Source organism: Agelaius phoeniceus, chromosome 19 (genome assembly GCF_051311805.1).
Source record: "Agelaius phoeniceus isolate bAgePho1 chromosome 19, bAgePho1.hap1, whole genome shotgun sequence".
Taxonomy (NCBI): domain Eukaryota; kingdom Metazoa; phylum Chordata; class Aves; order Passeriformes; family Icteridae; genus Agelaius; species Agelaius phoeniceus.
The window spans coordinates 9,648,444-9,671,040 of record NC_135283.1 but is presented as its reverse complement, the minus strand read 5'-3'; the positions used below and the strand labels follow the sequence as shown (position 1 = coordinate 9,671,040).

Sequence of the window (22,597 nt, the reverse complement as noted above, 5' to 3'; positions counted from 1 at the left end):
CCCAGGGCAGGTGGCTTCCCTGGCTGGAGACACCTGATGGCTCTTCCAGGGTGCTGTTCCCGTGGTGCCTGTGAATGCCACAAGTCCATGGCACCCCAGGAGAGTGCACATCTCCCTGTTCACCATGCCACAAGTCCATGGCACCCCAGGAGAGTGCACATCTCCCTGTTCACCATGCCACAAGTCCTTCCCACCCCAGGAGAGTGCACATCTCCCTGTTCACCATGCCACAAGTCCATGGCACCCCAGGAGAGTGCACATCTCCCTGTTCACCATGCCACAAGTCCTTCCCACCCCAGGAGAGTGCACATCTCCCTGTTCACCATGCCACAAGTCCATGGCACCCCAGGAAAGTGCACATCTCCCTGTTCACCATGCCAGACACCTGTTCACCATGCCACAAGTCCTTGCCACCCCAGGAGAGTGCACATCTCCCTGTTCACCATGCCACAAGTCCTTGCCACCCCAGGAGAGTGCACATCTCCCTGTTCACCATGCCAGGCACCTGTTCACCATGCCACAAGTCCATGGCACCCCAGGAAAGTGCACATCTCCCTGTTCACCATGCCACAAGTCCATGGCACCCCAGGAAAGTGCACATCTCCCTGTTCAGCATGCCACAAGTCCATGGCACCCCAGGAGAGTGCACATCTCCCTGTTCACCATGCCACAAGTCCATGGCACCCCAGGAGAGTGCACATCTCCCTGTTCACCATGCCACAAGTCCTTGCCACCCCAGGAGAGTGCACATCTCCCTGTTCACCATGCCAGACACCATGGGATGGTAGCTGGAAGTGGTGCTTCTCCCCTCCCACGCCAAGGGTCTTACACTGAAAAGCTTAGAAAAAGCTGTTGGGATTTCATGATTTGGTCATGTCTAAGAACTTTCTGAGAACTGTCTAGAACTGCCTAGGCAACAGCCAGGTGTTCATTTGGTTTTCCACTGAAACTTGCAGGAACACTTCTTCAGCTATGGTTTTCTTTCTCTGTTGTTCAGCTTGTGACTGGAGGGAAGCACAGAAATGTTTTCCTGCTCTGAGTGCAGTGTGCAGAGGAACCCTTTGCATGTTTGCACTTTCTATTTGGTCCCAAGTCCTAGGAATCTGCTAAAACACCAACAATCTGGAAGATAATACTGGTTACTGATGTTTTGATCAGAGTTTCAGAGCTCACATTTAATTCCTTAATCTCTGTATCCTTGATGGCCCAATAAATAAATAAATATTCAAATGTTAAATATGAAAGTGTTAAATCTACAATCTACAACAAATAAAGTTCTATACACTGTGTATTCCTGATATGTGATACCCAACCATACTCATGGTGGTTATTTTACAGGCAGATGTTTAGTGAAAATGTTACATGTATTTATTTCTTAATCAGAAGACAGGAAGAGAGCATGGTTTATGAAGAATATACTGATGCTGTAAGATAAGATAAAAGATAAGACTTGTACAGAGAATAAGAAGTAGCCTAGAAAACCAATCTTACCCTGTATATGCAGACAATGTTGTGGATTTGCTGTATGTTGTATTTTAGTTGCAACTAAACTTCAACACTAGTCATTACTTTCTGGGTGTCAAATTCCCACCTGCAATTTAAAGGAACTCGAATAGTTTTAATTTCCTGTCTTTAACAGTTGTATTTTCTTGCTCAGTTTACTGTTTCACTCTAGGTGCAGTTTCACTGTGTTTACTAAACTGAGCCTCACAACTGGATGGTTTTCAGCCCTGAGGGGTTGTGATAGTGGAGCATGGGCTGTGTCTTCTCCCCTCACTGCAGAATTAGTGACTCTGGCTTTTTAAATGCTGGTTTAAGGAAGACTGGACTAATGGTGATTAATCAAGTACACCATCCTAAGTGTAGTTTTGGGTACAAATGAAGTGGTACCTAGGGGACAAAATTTTCATTAATTACTTTGATACAGTGGCTATGATAGTTTAACAAAAGTAATAATACAGATGACTGAGATCTCCTCACTTTACATCAGAGCCCCCCTGCTCTTACACTCCATCAGGTTGTTAGGCTTGAAAGGTACTGTGAGTTCAGTTCTGATCAGTAACATCTTGAGGTGCTTTTTTTATAGGGCTACTGTTATGCACTGTCCCTGTTTGAACAAACACTGCCAAGTTTAATCCCAGATGTAAACATTTTATCTAAGTGCAGATGGCTGTGCAGCCTGCATAATTTAACAATGTCATGTAATGAATATTATATTTATGTGTTAAGATACTTCTCCCATTTTTTCTGGCCTTCCAGCAATTATTTCTGATCTATGGTTGGTATACTGTTGACTTGTACTTCCATTTTTTTCTGCACTGTGTGTTTTACAGTTGTGTGCTCCAGCTGATTATAACTGCAAAGAAGCTTGTACAATATTTATAGGTGCAACCTGAGTGTTGGCTAGTTAGCACTGTTATATTATCCTTTTAGCTCTGTGCTTTGTCTGAAAGTGTAATGCTTTAGTTGGATTGCACTAAAATGTATAGCTGTTCAAAGAAAGTTATTCCTTGTATTTGAATTTGGCAATTAAGTATTTTGCTTTGCAGTAATTCTAACGTGACCAGTAATTGTTTTTTACAATAAGTCATTGAAGACATTAATTATGTAAAATGAATACATTTTCATTTTGTGTGGTAGATTAAGAGCTATATTTAATTGTGAAACTTTGAAACGTGGCAGGTGTCACACAGATGAGCAATGCAGATACAGCCTGCAAGTGAAAAGTTACTTGAGCAAAAACTTGAGCCCTGGAAAACAGAAATGGGTCAATCTTAGGGTGTCTGGGATCATCTTTAGGCAGGAAGAGAAGAGCAAGCATTAAATTAACATGTTTGCTCTGCTTTGTGTGATGGAACACCTTGGATTTAGTCTCAGTTCCCACAATAATTGCACAGTTCTGAGTCCTTGGTGTTTGTGGGATGCCCTTTTAATAAAGTTCCTTTTCCTACAAGGGCCAAGCTCAAAACCTGCTTGGGCTGGAGGAAGGACAGTGGCACCAAACTGCTCCCCAGGGCAGAATGGATGGCAGTGGGAAATGGAGGCTTGAGCCCTGCAGCCAGCTGCTCTCTCAGAGATCCCTGAGGATGTGCCCATGCTTCTGGGTCCCATTCCTTAACAGTGTTATTTACTCTGTACTGCAGAAAGGCACTATTGGGACACATGAGGTATAAAACCACAATTAAAAGATTTACCAGGATGGATCTTCTCCAGCCTTTAAACTGCATCTCTCCTGAATATTTTGCCCTTTCTCAGAGGCAGCTGACAGTGCTTGCAGCTCCATCTGTCAGCCACAGTGACTATTGGTCACTGTATTTCTCCAGGTTCCACCCAGCCAATGTCCCTTCATTTCTAGAGGACTGACCCAGGTTCTGTGTGCCTGGGAGGAGAATGCCTTTGGCATTGCCATGGGGCTTCTCTGAGCTGCTCTGAACTTCCTCACTCTTCATAACTTACTGCATGCTCTTTTTGTCAGTCCCTTCCTAGATCAGCCCTGCCTCTGGTCTCTCCTAGTTCTAGTGCAAGAAGATTTGATATCAAATTGAAAATGGAGGTGGAGTTAAAGCATGTCCCAGTCTGTTTCTAGAGGAACTTAGCACAGTAACATCTGCAGTGTTAACAGCAAATTAACTAAACCAAAAATCACTGAATTCAAAGGGGCAAGAAAATTGTTCAGTCTGTCCATTTAAAAGAAGGGATGTTCTAGCCCATGTACTATCTGACAGTTATGAGTAAACTCTGGAGTAAATAATCATACTCATCCTATTGGTTTTTCTTTTCCAGAACAGCAGCTCAGTAACTGTGCCAGAAACACTGTTGTTTGTTTCAACACTGGATGGAAGTTTGCATGCTGTCAGCAAGAGGACAGGAGCAATCAAGTGGACTTTAAAAGAAGGTGAGCAGGAGGTGTCCTGATGCCCTCTACTCAATAGCAGAAATAACAGTCCAATTAATTGGCAATTCCAGCTGTTGTAAGATCTGGAAAATACTCTCTTTTCTTTTTTAATTTTGCTCTTGTTCCAGAATTAAGCTACAGTGTTTCTAGAGTCATGTTCATCTTCATAATTTCACTTGTAGGTATTTTCCATGTGAGGTGTTTTTAGGGTTTTGGGGGTTTTGTTTGGTTGGTTTTTTCCCCTGGATATTTAAGGTGTGGTGGTATAATTGGTAGGTGTCATGTTTTATGGGAATGACTGCAATATAAGCAAGCATAGAACAGAACAGATGTGTCAGCTTGTGGAACTGATGGCAAAGGGATTGCAGGATTCTGTCTCTGGAATACCCCACATTCTCTGGTGCAGTGCATATTGTGCAAACCTCAGGGATTTTTCTATAACAGATGTTTAGGAACACACAGTCTTTTAAATAAAAGAGCTGCACTTGTATAAAGTAATTTAACATTGTTCAGTGACTGGAAGTAATTTTGTAATTTTAATTGTAATTTTTCATCAAGACAGAGCAGAACTAGCTCTGTGATTATGTATGGCAGAGGTGATAGTAACACCTTCACTTCTGGAAATAAACTAAAGGGTCAAGTGGAAGGAGTCAGTGACAGCATCATTCTGTCCTCTGTTTTTAAACCTGTCAGTTTAGTAGGTGAGCTGAAGTAGTGGGAAATGGATCGTGCCTATCTGGTGTCTGCAGTACCAACCAGTTGTTGTTCTTTGTAAAGGCATTTGTATTTGAAAGCAGATCTATCAGACAAAAAGTTAACTTTTTAAATGAGCAAAAAAGGCTTTTGTAGCTCTTAGAGTAGAAGGGGCTAAGCCAAGTGTTTTCTTGAAGCATCTTGGTCTTCTCCCATCTCCAGTTTAAATTTAGCCCCTCCTTTTCCTGAACAGCCCTGCCTAAAAGCAGGTTGTCAGCTTCCCAATTTAGTGCTGCTGTAGGCTAAGAAGAACTTGCTGGTCTCTTTGTCATTCCAGTGACACAAACATACCCTGCCCAGTGCTAGTCTAGAAGGGTATCACAACTGGCATTGCTTTGCAGCCACACTTTATAAGTGGCAAGAGGTTTTTTGAAGAAGAAATGAACACACTTTGGTAACAAAAAAGATCTGGATCAGAGTGTGTTGCTCAAGGAACTTCCCTTGTTTAAAAAAGAATTGTTGCAAAACTCTTGTTGGTTCTGTAGAACTGCCAGACTGGATAATCTGGTTTTATGGAACATCTTGTTTCCTCTCTGCTGCTAACTTCTGCATCTTAAAATTGTGCTCCCTCAATTTTTGCAAAGCACTTATTGCTCCTTAGTTTATTTCTGTGTAATAGGGCAACACACAGGGGTCAATGAAAGAAGAATTAGTGGGAGGTATCAGTGCTCCAAGGTACCTCCTGAGTTAACTGAGTTAAGTGGACATGGAACAAGGGCCTATATATAAATTGGTGACTGAATTTGTAATGGGAGGGGGTTTATTTATTTTTGCAAATCTGTATTTGTTGGTGGTCACCCTGTGGGTGGGAGGCCCAACAGACAAGACAGTGTTGGAAACAAATGAAAGCCCATTCAGCTTTCTCTGCTGAAGCCCTGGAGAGACCTAATAGTGCAGAATTCATTATTAATATTAGTGAATAAACACAGTAGTTGGGTGCACTGCCTGTCAGCAACATGCTGGTGCTGTAACAGAGACTGCCTGGCCTGCACTGCAAGCCGTGCTCTTGCAGGTGCCATTTTACCCTGATTACAGCAGATAAGCCATGTGTCGTAGCTCAGGTGCTTTGAGAAGTTGTGGAGGTCACCTGGAGCACTGCAGAGGCACTCACCAGGAAGGGAACATTTTATTACTGCACTTGAGCAGCAAGGTATTTAACAAAGGGCAATTCAGGTACATTTTATTTTCATTAGGGAAAAAAAAAACAAGGCCATGTTCATTATCAGGCAGTGCTTAAACAAACATGAATATCTTGCTATGTGTGGCTTGTTTTCATTTAGCACTGAAGCTTATCTTAGGTGTGTGGAGTAAATGAGCCAATGATTATCACCACAATAACATGTTTGGGTTTCCTTCCTTCATGCAGTGCTGGCAAGAAAGGCAGTCAGAATAATTGTGCTGCCCATAAAGCAGGAAAAAATTAGGTCAGTTAGGAATAGGACTTTCCACTGCCAGAAATAAGCTGTGTCCCTGCAGTTATATGTGATGAGACTGTGGACTTGTTGAGGGTGCTTAAAATCTTCATTTCCTTTTGGCTTCAATGGGTCTTGTTCTCTGGCAGCTCTCAGGATTTTTCAGTGAGCAGGTAGCTCCTGCTGCTCATTTCCTGGGCCTTGGAAAGCTGGCAAATGGTTGGAAAGTTTAGAGAAAAACCCATGTACCTCCTCCCCTGTAATTCCTCTGCTTGTGCTGTGACCCCACACAAAGAGCTGCTGTTGAAGGCACCCGTTGGAAAGGCTGTGGCTCACATTTCACAGCACATTTCACATTTCTCTTGGTGCCACCCCTGATCAATACAAGGAGCTGTCAGCCCTGAGTGACAGTGGGACAGGCTCCTGTAGGCTCCCACATTTTCTGCACTTGCCACTAGCAAGGTACTTACTCAGCATCCTTTTTAAGGTTCCTTAGGATGAAACCTCTTTCCCAAAACTGATGGAAATAAAACAACTGCTGTCATCTCCTGCAGACCTCTTTGAAAGGTACAGAGGTGCAGCACTTCAGATTTGTGTTTCAATGCAAGTGGACAGAGAAAGAGATGGTCATGAGAACCTGTTGGCAAGGCAGAATCTGGAGAAAGCTTTCCTCCTTCCTGTCAGACTTCATTTCACAGTTCTGGTATCAGTGTGAGCTTTAAGACTGTGATTTTAAGACTATGCTGTTCCCTCCCATCTTTGTAAAACTCACCTTGTATGTCTCTGTTAACTCAAGAGCTGGGTTTATTGAACACAAGATTGAATTTGAGATGCTAAGGCTGCAGTGTTTCAAGCTGTACTCTTGGGCAGGGTGTTCCTCTCTTCTCTCTGTCCTCTTACATTGTTCAAAGGATCTCTCTTTTTTTTTTTTTTCATTCACCAGCTCCTTAAAAGCTTTCCCTTAAGAACTAATTCAAAGTATTTTGCCAGAAAAACATTTAATATGTGCAGATTTGGATCCCCATTTAGAGCCAGTAGAAATTTTGTTATGATCTTCAGTTCTTTCTAGCAGTCAAAAAATGATGGTCCACAATCAATTTAAAAGGTTTTGATTTCCAACACCTCACTCATAACCTGTAGATTTTAGAGGGCTCTTATGATAAGACAAAGGGATGAAGATTCTATCTATCTATCTATGGGATCCAATATACAGATTTTAAAGAGCAAGTCTGAGGTCTGTAGGTCCTGCTTTAGTAACAGTGGCTTTTCCCACACAAGAAATAATATCTTTGTGCATAGTTGTACCTTAATAAGGATTGTCAAAACAAAACAGTTGTAGAACAGTACTGTTGTCAGCAAATTTCAGAGCACACTTTGTGTCTCTAGCCTCACTTGCAGTCCCTGCACAGCAGATGAGGATGGGTTTAAATTGGCCCGTTAGCCCAAACCTTGTGGTAGGGCCTCAGGGCAGGAAACCGTTTTTCCAGCTCATCCCAGTGGGGCAGTGACTTAGTCACTGTTTCAGCCTCCCACTTCTCCTTTCCAGTCATTGGCTCTAAGGGCACATTACAGTGATGTCAACATGCAACTTTATCTTTATCTTTATCTTTATCTTGTATGTTAAAAATGCTCAGAGTTTGGGCAAAAGGCAAATTTATCTTAATTTTTTTACATTATTTGTGAAATATGGAGAAAAGTCAAATGCATTCTATTTAGTGTATGGGTACAGTTTCATAAGGCTTTTTTCCATATATGTATGCAAAGTGTGGGTCAGAACCATCTGAAATGTGTTACACACTTCTGCCCACTCACAAATATATTCTGGCCATGATGCAACCAAAGCTGGATTGGGACATCTGCCTGCTGCCAGGTCAAAATGTTCGTTTTGGGGAAGTGGAATAGAGCCAAATAATTTACCAAATTACTGGGCAGACATTATGTTAACAGATTTCTAATAACTGCTGTACTTGTAAACAAACACTTGGAGTTCTAGAATAAATCTTTATAATGTAGGATCAATCTCATTTTAATTATTTTTCTTAACAAGGTTATTTTACAACTTTTTGCTAATAGAGGCTGTGTTACCAGTTCAGGAAGCTAAAGCTTGTGTGTGCTGAATTGCAGGTTTTTAATGTAGGAATCAGTAACATAATCTGTCTTAGTGGAGGCTGCAGGAAAAAAAAAATTGGAAACCATTGGAAATATCTATAGAAAACTCAGTCTTCTCTCCAGCACTGGAGATATTTACAGAATGGTGTCCTGCTTCCTAACTCACCCCCACCATGCTCCAGAGTTGTTTTGACATTTGTTTTCTTAGTATAGAAAGTGGAAAAAGCTTTCTGTAGGACCTTGCAAGAATTTGGCTTTTCCCTGCTACATGGATGGAAGCTTGAGGAGAGGGAGATGTATTTTTCAGTTTTATCACATTTTCTGTCCAGCTTTTATTCCAGTACAGAATAGTTCTGCCTTGTTCAGTGGTTGTCACTGCTGCTGTTGGTATTGGAGCAGATCAGGCCTGTTAGAGGGACTTTCCCAGCTACAGGGAGCTGCAGGCCAGGCAGTTTTGAAAGTGAGGTGGAGCAGTCCCAGCATGTCAACACTTGAGTGGGGAGCAGCTGCAGAGGAGGACTCAGTACTCTGACTTTTGCAAGAGCTTTTTCTGTTTGAGCCCTTGTGGAGCACAAGGTGCCTTCAGTCACAAGAGGGCTCACTCTTTTACTGCTCTGTGTTCAAGCACATGAAAACTATTGTAAGAACTGGCAACAATTAATTCACCTTGAGATTCTCTTTTTAGCTCAGAGCAAGTTCTTATTTCAAAACAAACTTTGAAATAGAGGTTGGAACAGGTCCCAAAACACACGAAAGTGAATGTGAAGAGTTTATTGTCTGTCTTCAAAGGATCTGTCTCTGCAGAGCCACAACCTGGGTTCAAGATCATAAAAGTGTTAAGAAAATGAGAAAATTTACATCACCTCAGTAACTAAAAATGTAGAAAAATGGCTTTCCACAGTCTGTCTTTCCAGGTGGATGGTGCTAGTAGTGACAGGAGCATTCCTTTCACTTTAGAAAACTAATTCCTTCATCCTTGTGAAGAGCCTCATGTGGGGAAATCAATCAGAAATCCATAAATGCTTTCTAACAATTCACACACAACACTTCAGTGTGCAGGAAGCCATCAGAATAATCAGTGTTTTGGCTCATGTGCCAATAAGTACCTAAAAAATTGTTGCTGCTTTGTCATAAATTCTTAATCTGTTCTATCTACCACTTTTTTATCTTTGCTCATAAATCGAGTTTCAGTTACTAAGAAATCAAGTAAAAGCAGGAATTTTTTCATTTCTGAAGAAGAACATGATGTTGAAGACATGGTACTAAAGAGAAGTTCAAGGACTTTCATGACAATGATGCTTCTGTACACACTGAATATCTTGAGATTTGCCATAAGAATCCTTCATGTCATCTGATACGCAGCAGTGCTTCAGAAAAACACTGCAAAACATAGAGACATTCATGAGACTTCTGGCATTGTTTATTAAAGTGTAGAAGACATTGATTGATGACATTGGAAACTGCTTTAAGTGACATTTTCCCAACAGCTTTCAGAAATATAAGCTGAGGGACAAAAGCTCAATGCAAATAATCATTGCACATAGAGATGTGTGTGTGTGTGTCCTTTCACTGTTGTGATACTGTGTGGTCAATAAAACCATGCAAAAATTCTCAGATCTTTAACTGGAGCAGAGGGGAGTGCTTTATTTTGGTTGATAAAAATAGATTGCCCAGTTTTAGAAAATTAAATAAAACCAAGCTATTGGCCCAAAAATGTTTTGCTGTATTACTACTCCCCACTGTATTTTCAGGAGAGAGAAGGAGCTCTAGGGAAGCATTACTAACCAGGCTCTCCTGCAAATGTCAAGGACAAACCAGGATCAGTTGCTAGAAGACATAATCTACTTTGAAATTTCCTGTAATTGTTCAGGTTTTCCTGGGCAGTGTTTGAAAAGCCCCTGAAATACTGAGATATTTGAGGCAATCCCAGTCTGTGCTGGGCTGCTGAGGTGTCCTGCCACTAACAGTGCAGTTAGCAAAGTTGGAGATTTATTCAGATTGTAGTAGTTTTACACTGTAATTTCATCTAACAACTTCACACCACCATTTAATTCAGAGAAGAAATAGTCCTCTAATTAAAATTAAAAGTTTCTGAAGATTATTCTGACAATAATCTATTTATGTTAGTTAGTCTTAACTTTAGCCCAGGTTGACTAGAAAGTGATTTTATAGAAAATCTGCATTGTTAACAATGAAATAATAAATATGCAGTCACTTCAAAAAGAGGTTGTGCAGCTTTGTTACTCCTAGTGATCATTTGAGGGCATTTTTAGGAATAGGAAGGAGTTGCCCCAGTGCTGCTGGTGGAGCTGCTGTTGTCTCACAATAATCACTGGCACCACAGGTGAGAGTTTATTTTCTTACCATGTAAGACACTCTCTGTGTAATCAGTTCTTCAAGAGACTTACAAAGTTTATTTGGCTTTTGCCTTTAGCAATGCTTGTAGCATTTGCATTAAATCTTACTTAACTGAGCCAGGTGGTGCTTGTTCTGAGCCAGGTGTCACTTGTTCTGATTCATGGTGCTGTTTCTTTCACAAAACTGAGCATTCCCTTCCCATGAAGCATTTGTGATTACAAAACCTCTTGCCTTTGGATTTTAATGTCTCTCTTCTTTTAGGTCATTTCACCCAGATTTAGGGATACCCTGAGTCCATAAACTTGGTCTCAGTTTGCCTTTAGTAGTTCAACCCAGCAGCTCAGCTCAAGTCAATCCACTGTATATGATGGGCAAAAATTGCTTTTTTCTTGTTTTTCCCTAGGGGTGGAGAGCTGATGATGTAACTCACCATGTGTTGTATTAGATATTATAAAGCTTGTGGAATACTTCAAGCAAACACTGAGAAATAATTGACATGTAATCAATGAGAGGGGCGTCCCTCCCAACATATCCTGAAACCAGTTTCTTCACACAAGGGATAGAAATGCATTGCTTGATGTAGTTGATGCAAGAAAAGGTCTGACTAAGCAGCCTGGTCTGTAGAGACAGATACAGAAGATGAGTCACTAAGCTCCTTTGTTCCAATGTTAATTATTCTTATGGCCTTTGATGTGTGTTTGGGTTCTCAATGAATTAAATAGAATTTATTTTGACATCTTTGGGAGTGTATCCTGGAACATTTTTTAGGCTTGAAGAGAAAAAAATTACATGTAGTTATATACTGAACAAAGCTGCTCTGAGAGTGTTTGTTGTAAGAAGAAATCAATGAAATAAAGATAACTGTACTGTTATCCTCATCTCCTGCTTTCTTTCTGTCTCTGGCATTAAATGTGTTTCTTTGGGTGGCTGCTGCTTTCAGCTGTGTTGCAGCCAGGGATTTGCTTGGTTGGGGGGTTATGATTTTTTAATCCATGTAAACCAGGTCATCCTTGCAGGCCATTGCCAGCTCTGGTGTGGTGCCATGCCCTGCAGAGTGGTACAGACTCTGTGAGCCCTGGGTACTGAGCCCTGAATTTCCTGTTCTTGTCTTGCTTAGCTCTGCAGATACCCCAGGACACTCAGGCTGCCCACAACCTGTGCCAGTTTCCCAGTCAAAGGCTGTCAAAACATCAGTGTTTTTGTTCTCATTTCCTTCCTGTTGCATCATGATGTTTGCATGGAGACAGAAGAGGTGAAAAACACTGTTTGCTTGGTCATTTGTCATCTTCTTACTCAGACTCCTTCCAGTGGAGTTTGATTTTCCCTGTGGAAGTGGAGATACTTAGAGGATTGCATCCTCTTGCCTTCTGAGGTATTTTCTGCCAGTATACCATTAATAAACACACGTTTGTCTTGGAAATTGTAGAGTAGGTATTATAAATCAGGATACTTCTGTGGTGCTGGCATCAGGAATGAAAATCCTGTGATTCTGTAAGCTCTCAGTAATTTTGAGCTATTTAGTGTTGGTAAAACTGAACAAAGGACTTCAGAAGACTTTCCCAAGTGCTTTGTAGTTTCCCATTTTATGAACCAAGTTCCAGGAACAAGAGGAGGCTGCTGAGAGTTTACTTTCAGCCTTTCTAAAAGGAGCAAGGTGTTGCAGGCCTGACTTGATCCTGTATCTGGTGAGTTCAAGGGATTGAACTGCTAGGATTTTGACTTTTTCTTTTTCTGTGTGTGCAGATCCTGTCCTCCAGGTGCCGATCCATGTGGAAGAGTAAGTCTATTTCCTTTGACTCATTTACAGCTTGTTCGATTTCCACTGACGTCTTAAAATTTGGTTTAATTTTAACCAAACCCATCTGTGTTCTAGACAAGCTGCACACCTTGCAGAATGCCATTTAAGGTGGCATGGGGAACAGATAAGAGGATAGAATTAGCTACATACAATAGCTGAGAAGAAACATCCTGTCTGCAGCCTGTTCTCTGCAGCCCTTGCTGGGTTTGGACATCAGGGCTGTGAACTGTGCCAGGGGTGGCAGGTGGGAAGTGACAGAGCCAGGGCTGATTCTGGATTCTGTACTTATCCCCCTCAAACAGAGACTTAAACCAGTGAAACACAGGAAACTACAACCACCACCACAACCAGAATCTGCAAATGACATCCTCGAGCTGTGAATTCAGATTGCTCCCTGCAGCAACCTCACATTTAGCTAATAAATTTGGGACTTGAACTTTGTCTCTGAAGTCAGTGGTGACATTCTTTCTTTTTTTGATGATAGAACCATAGGCAGTAGGGTTTGAGTTTGTTTGGAGGTCTTTGTGTAGTTTGGGTGTAGGGATCCCTTTACCTCTCAAGTTTACTTAATTCTGGAAACTCTTTCATTGTTTCCTGCCTTCCTTATGCTCTCTGGTTTTGTTTCTTTGTTTAGGTTTGTTCTAAATCTGTGTCATTTAAGAGCTTGTAGGTTAAGTTTAAAAGCTTTCACCTGAGTCATTGCCTGCCACATTTGGATCTTTGTGCATTCAAATACATTAGTGGTCTTAGGTTTTATCAGTTCTGAAACTTCCCTATATTTTTTAATTTTCACAGTTAATAAATTAAACTTCAAAAAATTCAATGTCAGATGAACTTCTCTGTAAAGCCAGCAGTGACCACAGTTTCTTTCCTGCTGTCTGAGAAGCACAGTACATTTTAATCATTTATAATTGCTGCTTAAATCCTAGGCCAGCATTTCTTCCAGACCCAAATGATGGCAGTTTGTACACACTTGGTGGCAAGAACAGTGAAGGCTTGACTGTAAGTATGTTTTTAAATTCTCTCCTAAAAAATGCCCCAGTCAACCTCATGCCTTTGCAGAAGGAAAATATACTTTTATTTTGTTAGAGAAGAATGTTGCCACCTTGAGATTGTCAGGAAGGGATTTCTACTTGAAAATATCAACACCACGTCTTGTCCCCATGTACGAATTTTCTGTAACTTGCTAAAATAATGATAATTACAAATAAAATTTATGGTTTGTTATCCAAATTCTGAATAATCTCAGTGTGATTTGATGGGAAGGCATATCCAAAATAACATTGATCAGATGTGTCACTCTCCCCAAACACATTTCTAAAACCATCTGCCAGAAGCAGGATTAATAAATGCTTGGTGCTAACCCCTTTAGAGGGGCTCTATAGTATTTAGTAAGCAAACAAAAATGCTGAACCTTTCAAATTAGTCACCAATCCATGTAGGCCACAGCTACTGCTTAATGCTTGACTTTCATTTTTAAACTTTGTGGTGATACTCAAATAAAATGTTTGGCTTACTACAAGAACTTTTTTCTCAGCTGCTATGATTTCCCTTAGGAACTTGGGCATTGTTAAATATTTTAGTATTTACTCTGGCTGAATTCTCAGGTATTATAATAATAGAAATAACCAATGCAATTATTGCTTGTTTGTTTTTCCCCTAGAAACTTCCATTTACTATCCCAGAGCTGGTGCAGGCATCTCCCTGTCGCAGTTCTGATGGGATCCTGTACATGGGTGAGCTCAAATTTTATCTCTTTTACATTGCAAGATGTTCAGCAACTACAAAATGTAGAGACTCCCAGACAGACTGAAGGAAATAGGCCTTATTTTGGGTATTAATTATGATCTTTCATAAATCTTTTGATAACAGAAAATCTGATTAATATAGAATGCAGTTCCTGTGTAATGATTAAAACCAATTGGTTTTCCTGAAGGAATAAACACCTTTTCTTAGCAGTGAGATGCCTGTATGGGGATTTTTTGTTTCTTGAGATGCAGTCTCTCAACAAAATATGACTCCTACTTAAAATCTTCTTATGATTATAAATGGCATTGACTGCCTGATAATTAGAATAAAATTAGCAATCCCATTTCACCACAGTTAGACATCCTCCATTGTCTGACATACAGTCAGTTCATTTACAGTACAAATAATAAACTTATTGCTCACTGTCCTGACTCATTCTAACTGCAAATGGATTTGGGAGGAGAAAAGGAGAAGAAAGGGCAGCTATTACTTATCACAACAGTAAAATATGTGAAGATCAGAGTGAGCTTAGTTTTTAAATCTCCTGAAGGGCCAATGCTCCTTCTGGTTCTCCACTTCAAGTCTTGCCAGTAAATGAGAGAAAAATGTTTATTTGAAGCTTCTAAACATGCCATACATGTATTAACTTCAAAGAAATTCCTAAGGCCATGGCTCATATAGTCTTGAGTGGGATGTTTGGATTACAATCCTTAAGCAATTCGTAAGGTGTTGACCCTCACTTTTTTTTTTCCCACCTCCTGTCTATCACCATGAGCACTTCAGTCTCCTCATCTGAGAGCTCCTGGGATCTGCTGCACTCAGAGCTCTGTTAGATTTTATATGTGAAAAAATCATTCAGCCAATATTACTTACTCTTCTAAATATTGTATTTGGGTTTGGGGTTTGTGGTCAGTATTTGGGATTGGCCAGTAGTGCTAAATGACAAACTTAAGCCTGACTGTGAAAAACTGTTTTATTAAAAATGCTTTATTTGTGCTAAGTCCATGAGTCTACTAAAGAAAAAAAAAGACTGAAAAGCTGAATGAAAGTGCAGTTTTCCCAACTGAATGGTAATGTGACTTCAATTATGATTTCAGGTAAAAAGCAGGATATTTGGTACGTGGTTGACCTCATGACTGGGGAGAAACAGCAGACCTTGACTTCCTCTTTTGCAGAAAGTCTTTGCCCATCAACATCCCTCCTGTATCTTGGGAGAACAGGTCATATGCTTTTTTTTACTGTAGTTTAAAAGAAAATTCTGATTTTTAAAGTTTAGGCTCATAACAAATGACCCTGTGGTCAGTTCAGGTTTTCAAGTTCATTTCTTGGAAAAACTTCTCTGAATTATGATTTTAGACTGTACACAGAACAATTATTAACTTTACCAGCAGTGAGATAATGTTTTTTAAACTTTGGCATTAGGTCCATTATTCTTTTTGTTGACAAGGTGGCATTTGTATTGTAATTAATGATGTATTCCAGTACCAGCTGTGAACTGTTTGTTCTGTAACATACAGCTTTTAAAAAACTGTTTAAAGAAGATGGAAATAGAGCAGATCCACTGACATCACAAGTGCAGTGTGCTAAATATCTGGTAAAGTCAGACCAACACCATGGAGGTGCTGACTAGAAACAGGAATAAGTGTTACAGACTTGTTCTTTAACCTCTCTATCAGTGTGTCCCTTTACATGGGATAGTGTTGGGAAAAAAGGAGATGCTGACAGCAGTGAGTGCTGTGTGGTGTTTGAGGAGTGTCTCAGATTTGAGAAGATTGATTCTATTCTCTCATAGGTTTTTTTGCTTCACAGACTGTATATCTTTTAACAGAGTACACAATCACAATGTATGACACCAAAAAGAAGGAGCTGCGATGGAATGCCACCTATTTTGATTATGCAGCTACTTTGCCTGATGAAGACATAAAATACAGTAAGAATTTAATTGCTTTCTCCCTCCTGCAATGGAGTTTTGTATATAGGCAAAAATATTCTGATTTTTTTGTGTGGTGCACGTACTTCTGTCCATTTTTATCCATCACATACTGCAATATCTAAAGCCTGTTAGGTAGCTTCAGGTAAACTGAGTCCAGCAGGGTGCAGCTCTTGAAGGTGTGATTCCTTAAAATCAGTGAGAAATGGCAGGAGAGGCAGCAAATCTGAACTCTGGTGCACAACCTGCTTGCAATGCTCTTGAGTGGCAGCTGGACTTGTGTCTGCCCAGTTCTGGCCAAGGCTTTGCTGCTCAGCTGCTGTGCAGTGAAAGGTGTGGTGGTGACTGCACTCCAGAGCCCTTCCTGTGCATTGTTAAAGCTACAGAATCCAGGGAAGCTCCACACGTTTGTGCATTGCAGAAATGTCCCACTTTGTGTCCAACGGGGACGGGCTGGTGGTGACCGTGGACAGCGAGTCCGGGGACGTGCTGTGGATCCAGAATTACGCGTCCCCCGTGGTGGCCTTTTACATCTGGCAGCGAGAGGGGCTGAGGAAAGTCCTGCACACCAACGTGGGCATCGAGACCCTGCGCTACCTGACCTTCATGTCCGGGGAGGTTGGACACATCACCAAGTGGAAATATCCCTTCCCTAAGGAAACAGAGACCAAGAGCAAACTAACGTGAGCCTGAGACTCTGCCCTTCTCACTGTCCATTCGACAGCTTTGTCATTAAACACAACAGTTAAGGCTTGTGCTACAGGTTGCAACATGGTGAAAAGAATGCATAAAAGCATTTCTGGTTCTTCAGATGTTCTTTTATATAATATTTGATCTTTTAGTCTGTAAGGTCAGAGACCAAACCAAAAATCTTATAAACTTGGGAAGTGTATATTCCTAAGTTTTATCAGATGTTCTGTGTTGAATAGTTTCTCACAATGAGGAATTAAATTGGTTTTCCTAATGCGAAGCCTTTCAGACTATAAAAATGGTGCACAGCATTTTGGCAAATGCCATTTATTGAAAAATGCAGAAATAGGACATGAGTTATGTCAAATGAGTGATGGTGCTGTGAATAATGAACTGACAATGCTTTCATAATTAAAAAAAGCACTTCATAGTACAGCAGTACTTAAAATAATTTTACAGATCGAGGCTTTTCAAGATACAAATACTGATGATTTGGGAAGCTCCTGCATTGGTTCTGCAGGGCTGTGCTGCCCAGGTTTTAGCTGAGATGTTAACACATCCATTTGCCTGCTGCTAACAGTGACTGTGTTTCTGCAGCCCGACCCTGTACGTAGGGAAATACTCCACGAGTTTGTACGCGTCGCCCTCCATGGTGCACGAGGGAGTCACTGTGGTGGTGAGTGGGGAGCTGCTGGGTGGGAAGTGTCTTTCTGAAATGAGTGCTTTCCTGGGCTGGGAAGAAAGCTGGAAATGGAATTGTGCATAAAATTATATTAAATTGAAAAAGAAAATAAAACACTGAAGACTGTACATCTACAGAAATTTGAGGAGTTTTAGATTTTTATCAACAAATGCATAGCAAATTAATTGTTTCCTGAAACAATTAAAAACCACAGAATACATGACCATACTTCCAGGATCATTTCCAATGCTGCAAAGCAATAACTGCAGCTCCCCAGGAACTGGGCCAGGCAGGCTCAGCAGGAGCAGACCTGAGGTTACTGCTATTGTTGGTGCTTTGTGGTTCAAGTTAAAATTGCTGGTTTGTTCATCAAAGTAACTCCCCACAGACAGCTCATAGTTCTGTTTTGCTCATTGTGGCTGCCAGGTAGGCAATACAGATCCTGCTTAACTGTAGGGGAAAACAAAAAAAGAGTAATCTCATCTCCCAGGCAGCATGTCCCTGAAAAGGTCCAATGTCCAAGGTTGTGGCAGCAGCTGCTGAGGGCGTAATGGCCGTGTTTACTCACAGTGACTTTGCTGCCAGTAATCTTTGCTTGCCCACCCATTTTGACCTCCAGATTTTAAATTTAGTTGCCTATTTAAATATTCTAAGGTCACAGTAACAGTAATTGTAACACGGATCTCTCGGCAGCCCCGTGGCAGCGCCATTCCCTTGCTGGAGGGTCCAAAAACAGAAGGAGTCACCATTGAAGACAGCGGCGAGTGCGTGATCACGCCCAGCACCGATGTCAAGTTTTCGGGCAGGCTGAAGGAAAAGCACAAGCTCAACTACTGGAATGACTGGCTGCTGATAGGTGTGGGAGGCCCTGCCTGGCCATTACTACTGAATTCTAGGAATAGTGTCTAATTTATCTCCATTTACATATAAAATAATGTGTTATATATCCACCTGCATTCTGTTTTTCCCAAGGCTCCTCCTGCCTTATTCTGTGACGAGGTGAAATGCTCCATGTGTGGAAAGTGATTTATTCCTTATTTGCCCTCTCCCTCAGAGAGGAGTATAGTAATTTATCATTTACTGTAAATACTGTATTTGGGTCTGTTTGGATTTCTTATTGTGCATGCTGTTACCTTAATCCTCATCATATGGATCAGACAGTCATGTTTTCTCCATTTTGTAAATGGATTAAAACACAGAGGCTGAAGGTAATGTTTATTAATTGTCAGCCTGTCCTGTGTGTCCCAAGTCTCTGAATTTTGGAATTGAATTTTCAGTGCATTTATAATTTTGCTTCAAAAATGAGGAACTGTCTGAGGTTCAGTTTTAAGTGATGACTGGTGATAATTGAGTGATGTATGTGACAGGAGCTCTGGGGCAGGGACAGTGTGCAACTTTCAGTTTTTTAAGGTGCCATCTTTCTCTTCCCATGATCCCTTTCCTTGCTAATAGCCTCTCTCCTGCATGTCAGGCAGTTCCCTGAAGCAGTTCATGTTCCCCTGCAGCTCTCAGTGGCCTCTGCCCTCCATTTTCCCTCTCCTTTCTCTTTCCTGCTCTATACATGAGCATCATGTTTTGTGATGTTCTCACTCTGCAGCAAAGTTGCTGCAATCAAGAATATCTTTCCTAAAAAAGGACAACTTTCTGTTTCAATACATGTGTTTTATTTAAAGGGCACCATGAAACACCATTGTCTGCCCCCACAAAGATCCTGGAGAAATTCCCAAGCAACTTACCAAAGAGGCCTGAAAATGTGATTCCAGCTGACTCTGAGAAAGCCACAATTGAAGAGGTTTGTGATGAGAATAATTCTCTTACTGCATGAGAAAAGAATATAAAGGAGTGGAAGTTGGGGAAGGATACAGGAGGAAAATGCATGGAATTACTTCACATTTTTTGTGTCAGATGTTCATGTACTTATCACATAGAATCACTGGTATGAGGAAGTGTCATTCCTTGTTTCAGAGTTAGGGCTTTCTGCTGCATTGTTTTCCCCACATGCAAACTTTGACTTTGGTAGGTTTAGAAATGACTAAAAATGATGTAGCAGAAAGGCTGGCTAGGAATGCCTCATTACCCACAGAGATACTGAGCTAACAGAGCTTTCTTTGCCTCAGGTCATTGACATTGTTGAAGGTTCCTCAACAGAAGGGCCTCCAGCTGCTCCAAAGGAGATGGAGGAGACCCCTGCTCGGCCCATCCCGCGGCCAGAGGCTCCAGTGGACTCCATGCTGAAGGACATGGCCACGATCATCCTCAGCACTTTCCTGCTTGTGGGCTGGGTGGCTTTTATCATCACCTACCCAATGGTAATGCTGACCTGGCTTGATGTGCTTTTGAGTGTTGGGGGCATCAGGAATGTTGTAGAGCCCAGAAATGATACAGGAGTTAGTGACACACTCCAGGGATATTTCCCTCTTCACAGATGTGCACTGGGGAGCAAAGGCACGGGTTTGACTTAACAGGGATTTCTCTGGCCATATGTGCCAGCTCTAGAGAGGTTTTCTTTTCCATCCACCAGTTGTGGTTCTTGTAGGTATTACTCTTTTTGGATATGATCACAGCACTATTGGCTTTGCTCCTCTCTTCCTCACCTGAAACCACCATCAGGTTTTCCAAGTTTTGAATCAAAGCCTTTATCCTTCTGTGGTTTAAAGACTCCTGGTCAACCCAGAAACAGCTTTTTTTAACCAAGCCATGTGATTTCTCATCTTGGCAATGGAAGTCCAGAATGAAATAGAAATTGTGAGTGAACGTTCCCCAGCCTGTGTGGTTGGCAGGGACAGGGCAGGAGAGTTTGGCTCCCACCTTTTAGGAGTAGCTCCCCAGAAGCTGTAGCGTTCCCTTCGTGACCTGACTGCCAAATCTTCACTGAGGTCCTTTCTCACAGAGTGTGCACCAGCAGCAGCAGAGGCAGCATCAGCTGGAAGAGAAGATCCAGCTCTTGCAGCAGCAGAAGCTGCCCTTTGGTGCTCCCGGTGAGCTCCCGCCCGAGGCAGATTTCCTGGACACGTCGTACGGCCGGACAGAGAGCTCAGCTGCCAGCACCCCAAACCTGTCCCCCCGAGCTTCCAACCACTCTGCCTACTCCAACATCTCCACATCTGATGTTGGGAGCTGCCTCTCCACTGAGCAAGAAGAGGGAGGTAAAGTTGACTCAGTGTGGTTTATTGTGTTTCTATTCCCCACTCTGTGTGATGGTACAGCAGAACAGTTATTGATGATACTTCATAGCTCAGCAAGATGAAAAGAACCATTCAGGCTGGGCCCTGCACCTCAGCAGGATTGTTGCTTTACAGTAACAGCCAGCTGTGGCCTTGTGCTGCCCGGGGCAGTGTGTTCCTGTCACTTGCAGCCATTCCAGGGAGATACTCATTTAAATAAAAACACATATTAAGATGGTTAACTGGACTCAAGAAATGGGGATTAGGCAGCACAACCTTCCTGCCTGGTCTTCCTGTGCACTCATTGTCCCTTCAAAGGCTACTAAACCCACTTCCATTACTCTCAGCCAGTATTTCCTAAATGCAAGATCAACTTTTAGAAAGAGTTTGGCTGCTGAGAACCACTCATTTCTCAGAGCCATGAGCCATAAGGTGTGTGTAAATGTGTTTAGATTCTTGATGTTGGCTCATTGGGTCACCACAGACTATTTGCCTACTCAGAGTAAGTACCAACATGGACATGTTCATTTCTTTTGATCATATGTGTGTTAAATTTGAACATGACCTAAAAGACTTTTACAGACTGGCCCCAAGGTCTGTGCAGTTGTAAAAGGCTGCCTTGCCCCATCCTAAACCAGTGCTTGTTTTTCTTTTCTTGTTCAGATGAAGAAGCAAACCGAGTGATTGTTGGCAAGATTTCCTTTAACCCTAAAGATGTATTGGGACATGGTGCTGAAGGGACAATTGTTTACAGGTAGAAAAGAATGTGTGCACTAAACAGACCAATGTTTTGTTTGAATTAGGTCCTTTTAATTTGTTTTTTTATAAAAGCCCTCACATCTACTATGAACAGAAACTTTTTGCATGTGTCTGGAATATCTTCATGCATTTTCTTCACCAGCAAAAACTACTTTCCTTCCCTAAGAAGTGTTTACTGGCCAAATGTACCTGTTTCCAGCACAGGAATTGCTTTCATTGGCCTCTACAATGGCTTCTGTTGTCACGTTTTCGGAACGTGCTGTGGCTCCAGAGTGTGAGGGGTTGTTGTGCCTTCCCTCCCTGGCTGCAGGGGCTCCTTTGACAACCGTGATGTGGCAGTGAAGAGGATTCTCCCCGAGTGCTTCAGCTTCGCAGACCGGGAGGTGCAGCTGCTGCGCGAGTCCGACGAGCACCCAAACGTGATCCGCTACTTCTGCACGGAGCGGGACCGGCAGTTCCAGTACATCGCCATCGAGCTCTGCGCTGCCACCCTGCAGGAGGTGACCCACGGGCCTGGGAGCGTCCTCTCCCTGCAAGGCCTTCCCTTCCCTTGGGCTTCAGCTGCTGAAGTGCCTGACACAGGGGAGGTTCCATTTACTCCCACTGTCACCTCTGTGACAATTCCATGTTCCTAGAACGGGGGAGTTTCCAAACCTGTAGAAAGACATCCCTAACCCTGGACTGATTTATGGAGAGAAGCTGCTGTGCTTTGATTTTTAACTTCTTGTGAAGGACTCCCCTCTAGTCATCCTCCCTCTCCTACCATGCAGACTTTGAAGACTGTTCTTCTTTCTGGAGCACAGTCCTATACAGAATTCTAGCTCTGAATGAGACTTTAGAGATCGTCACCTTCAGCCAAAAAAAGTTCTTTGCTGTGTCTTACCAGATAGCACAATTTATCCATTTATCTTTTAGTGGGTGAAGTGCATGGATTTATTATTTATGCAGCTTCTAAGCAGTGCTGTGGCTGACTCTCCTGGTTCTCTGTTGCAGTATGTTGAGCAGAAGGTCTTCAGCCACCATGGCTTACAACCCATCACTCTCCTGCAGCAGACAACGTCTGGGCTGGCTTACCTGCACTCCCTGAATATTGGTAAGAACACCTCTCCTTTCAAGACTGGATGGAGAACTACATTTTCTTAGCTGTAAAATAAAGAGAAATTGATCTGGTACTGTTCATCTGGCCTATTGGACGGTGACCCTGCCTATGGCAGCGGTGTTGGAATGAGATGATCCTTGAGGTCCCTTTGGACCCAAACCATTCTGTGGTTCTATGATTTGACACTGGCCCTGTCCCT

The 22,597-nt window shown here is 42.0% G+C and overlaps 1 protein-coding gene across 2 annotated transcripts in view; it reads left to right on the top strand.

Annotated features, from left to right (window-relative positions):
• The window catches only part of ERN1 (endoplasmic reticulum to nucleus signaling 1), a 32,865-nt gene that overhangs the window by 5,964 nt on the left and 4,304 nt on the right, over positions 1 to 22,597 (top strand). Inside the window, exons 2-16 of one of the 2 annotated variants that reach the window (XM_054644792.2) lie at positions 3,784 to 3,895; positions 12,271 to 12,304; positions 13,255 to 13,327; positions 13,989 to 14,061; positions 15,172 to 15,294; positions 15,903 to 16,004; positions 16,426 to 16,687; positions 17,292 to 17,370; positions 18,070 to 18,232; positions 19,050 to 19,168; positions 19,494 to 19,685; positions 20,267 to 20,522; positions 21,204 to 21,294; positions 21,610 to 21,799; positions 22,293 to 22,392. In XM_054644792.2, coding sequence (XP_054500767.2) covers positions 3,784 to 3,895; positions 12,271 to 12,304; positions 13,255 to 13,327; positions 13,989 to 14,061; positions 15,172 to 15,294; positions 15,903 to 16,004; positions 16,426 to 16,687; positions 17,292 to 17,370; positions 18,070 to 18,232; positions 19,050 to 19,168; positions 19,494 to 19,685; positions 20,267 to 20,522; positions 21,204 to 21,294; positions 21,610 to 21,799; positions 22,293 to 22,392 — 1,969 coding nt within the window. Of the gene's footprint in view, positions 1 to 3,783; positions 3,896 to 12,270; positions 12,305 to 13,254; positions 13,328 to 13,988; positions 14,062 to 15,171; positions 15,295 to 15,883; positions 16,005 to 16,425; positions 16,688 to 17,291; positions 17,371 to 18,069; positions 18,233 to 19,049; positions 19,169 to 19,493; positions 19,686 to 20,266; positions 20,523 to 21,203; positions 21,295 to 21,609; positions 21,800 to 22,292; positions 22,393 to 22,597 lie in introns of those variants that run through there. The other variant, XM_077188414.1, reaches the window with a different exon arrangement.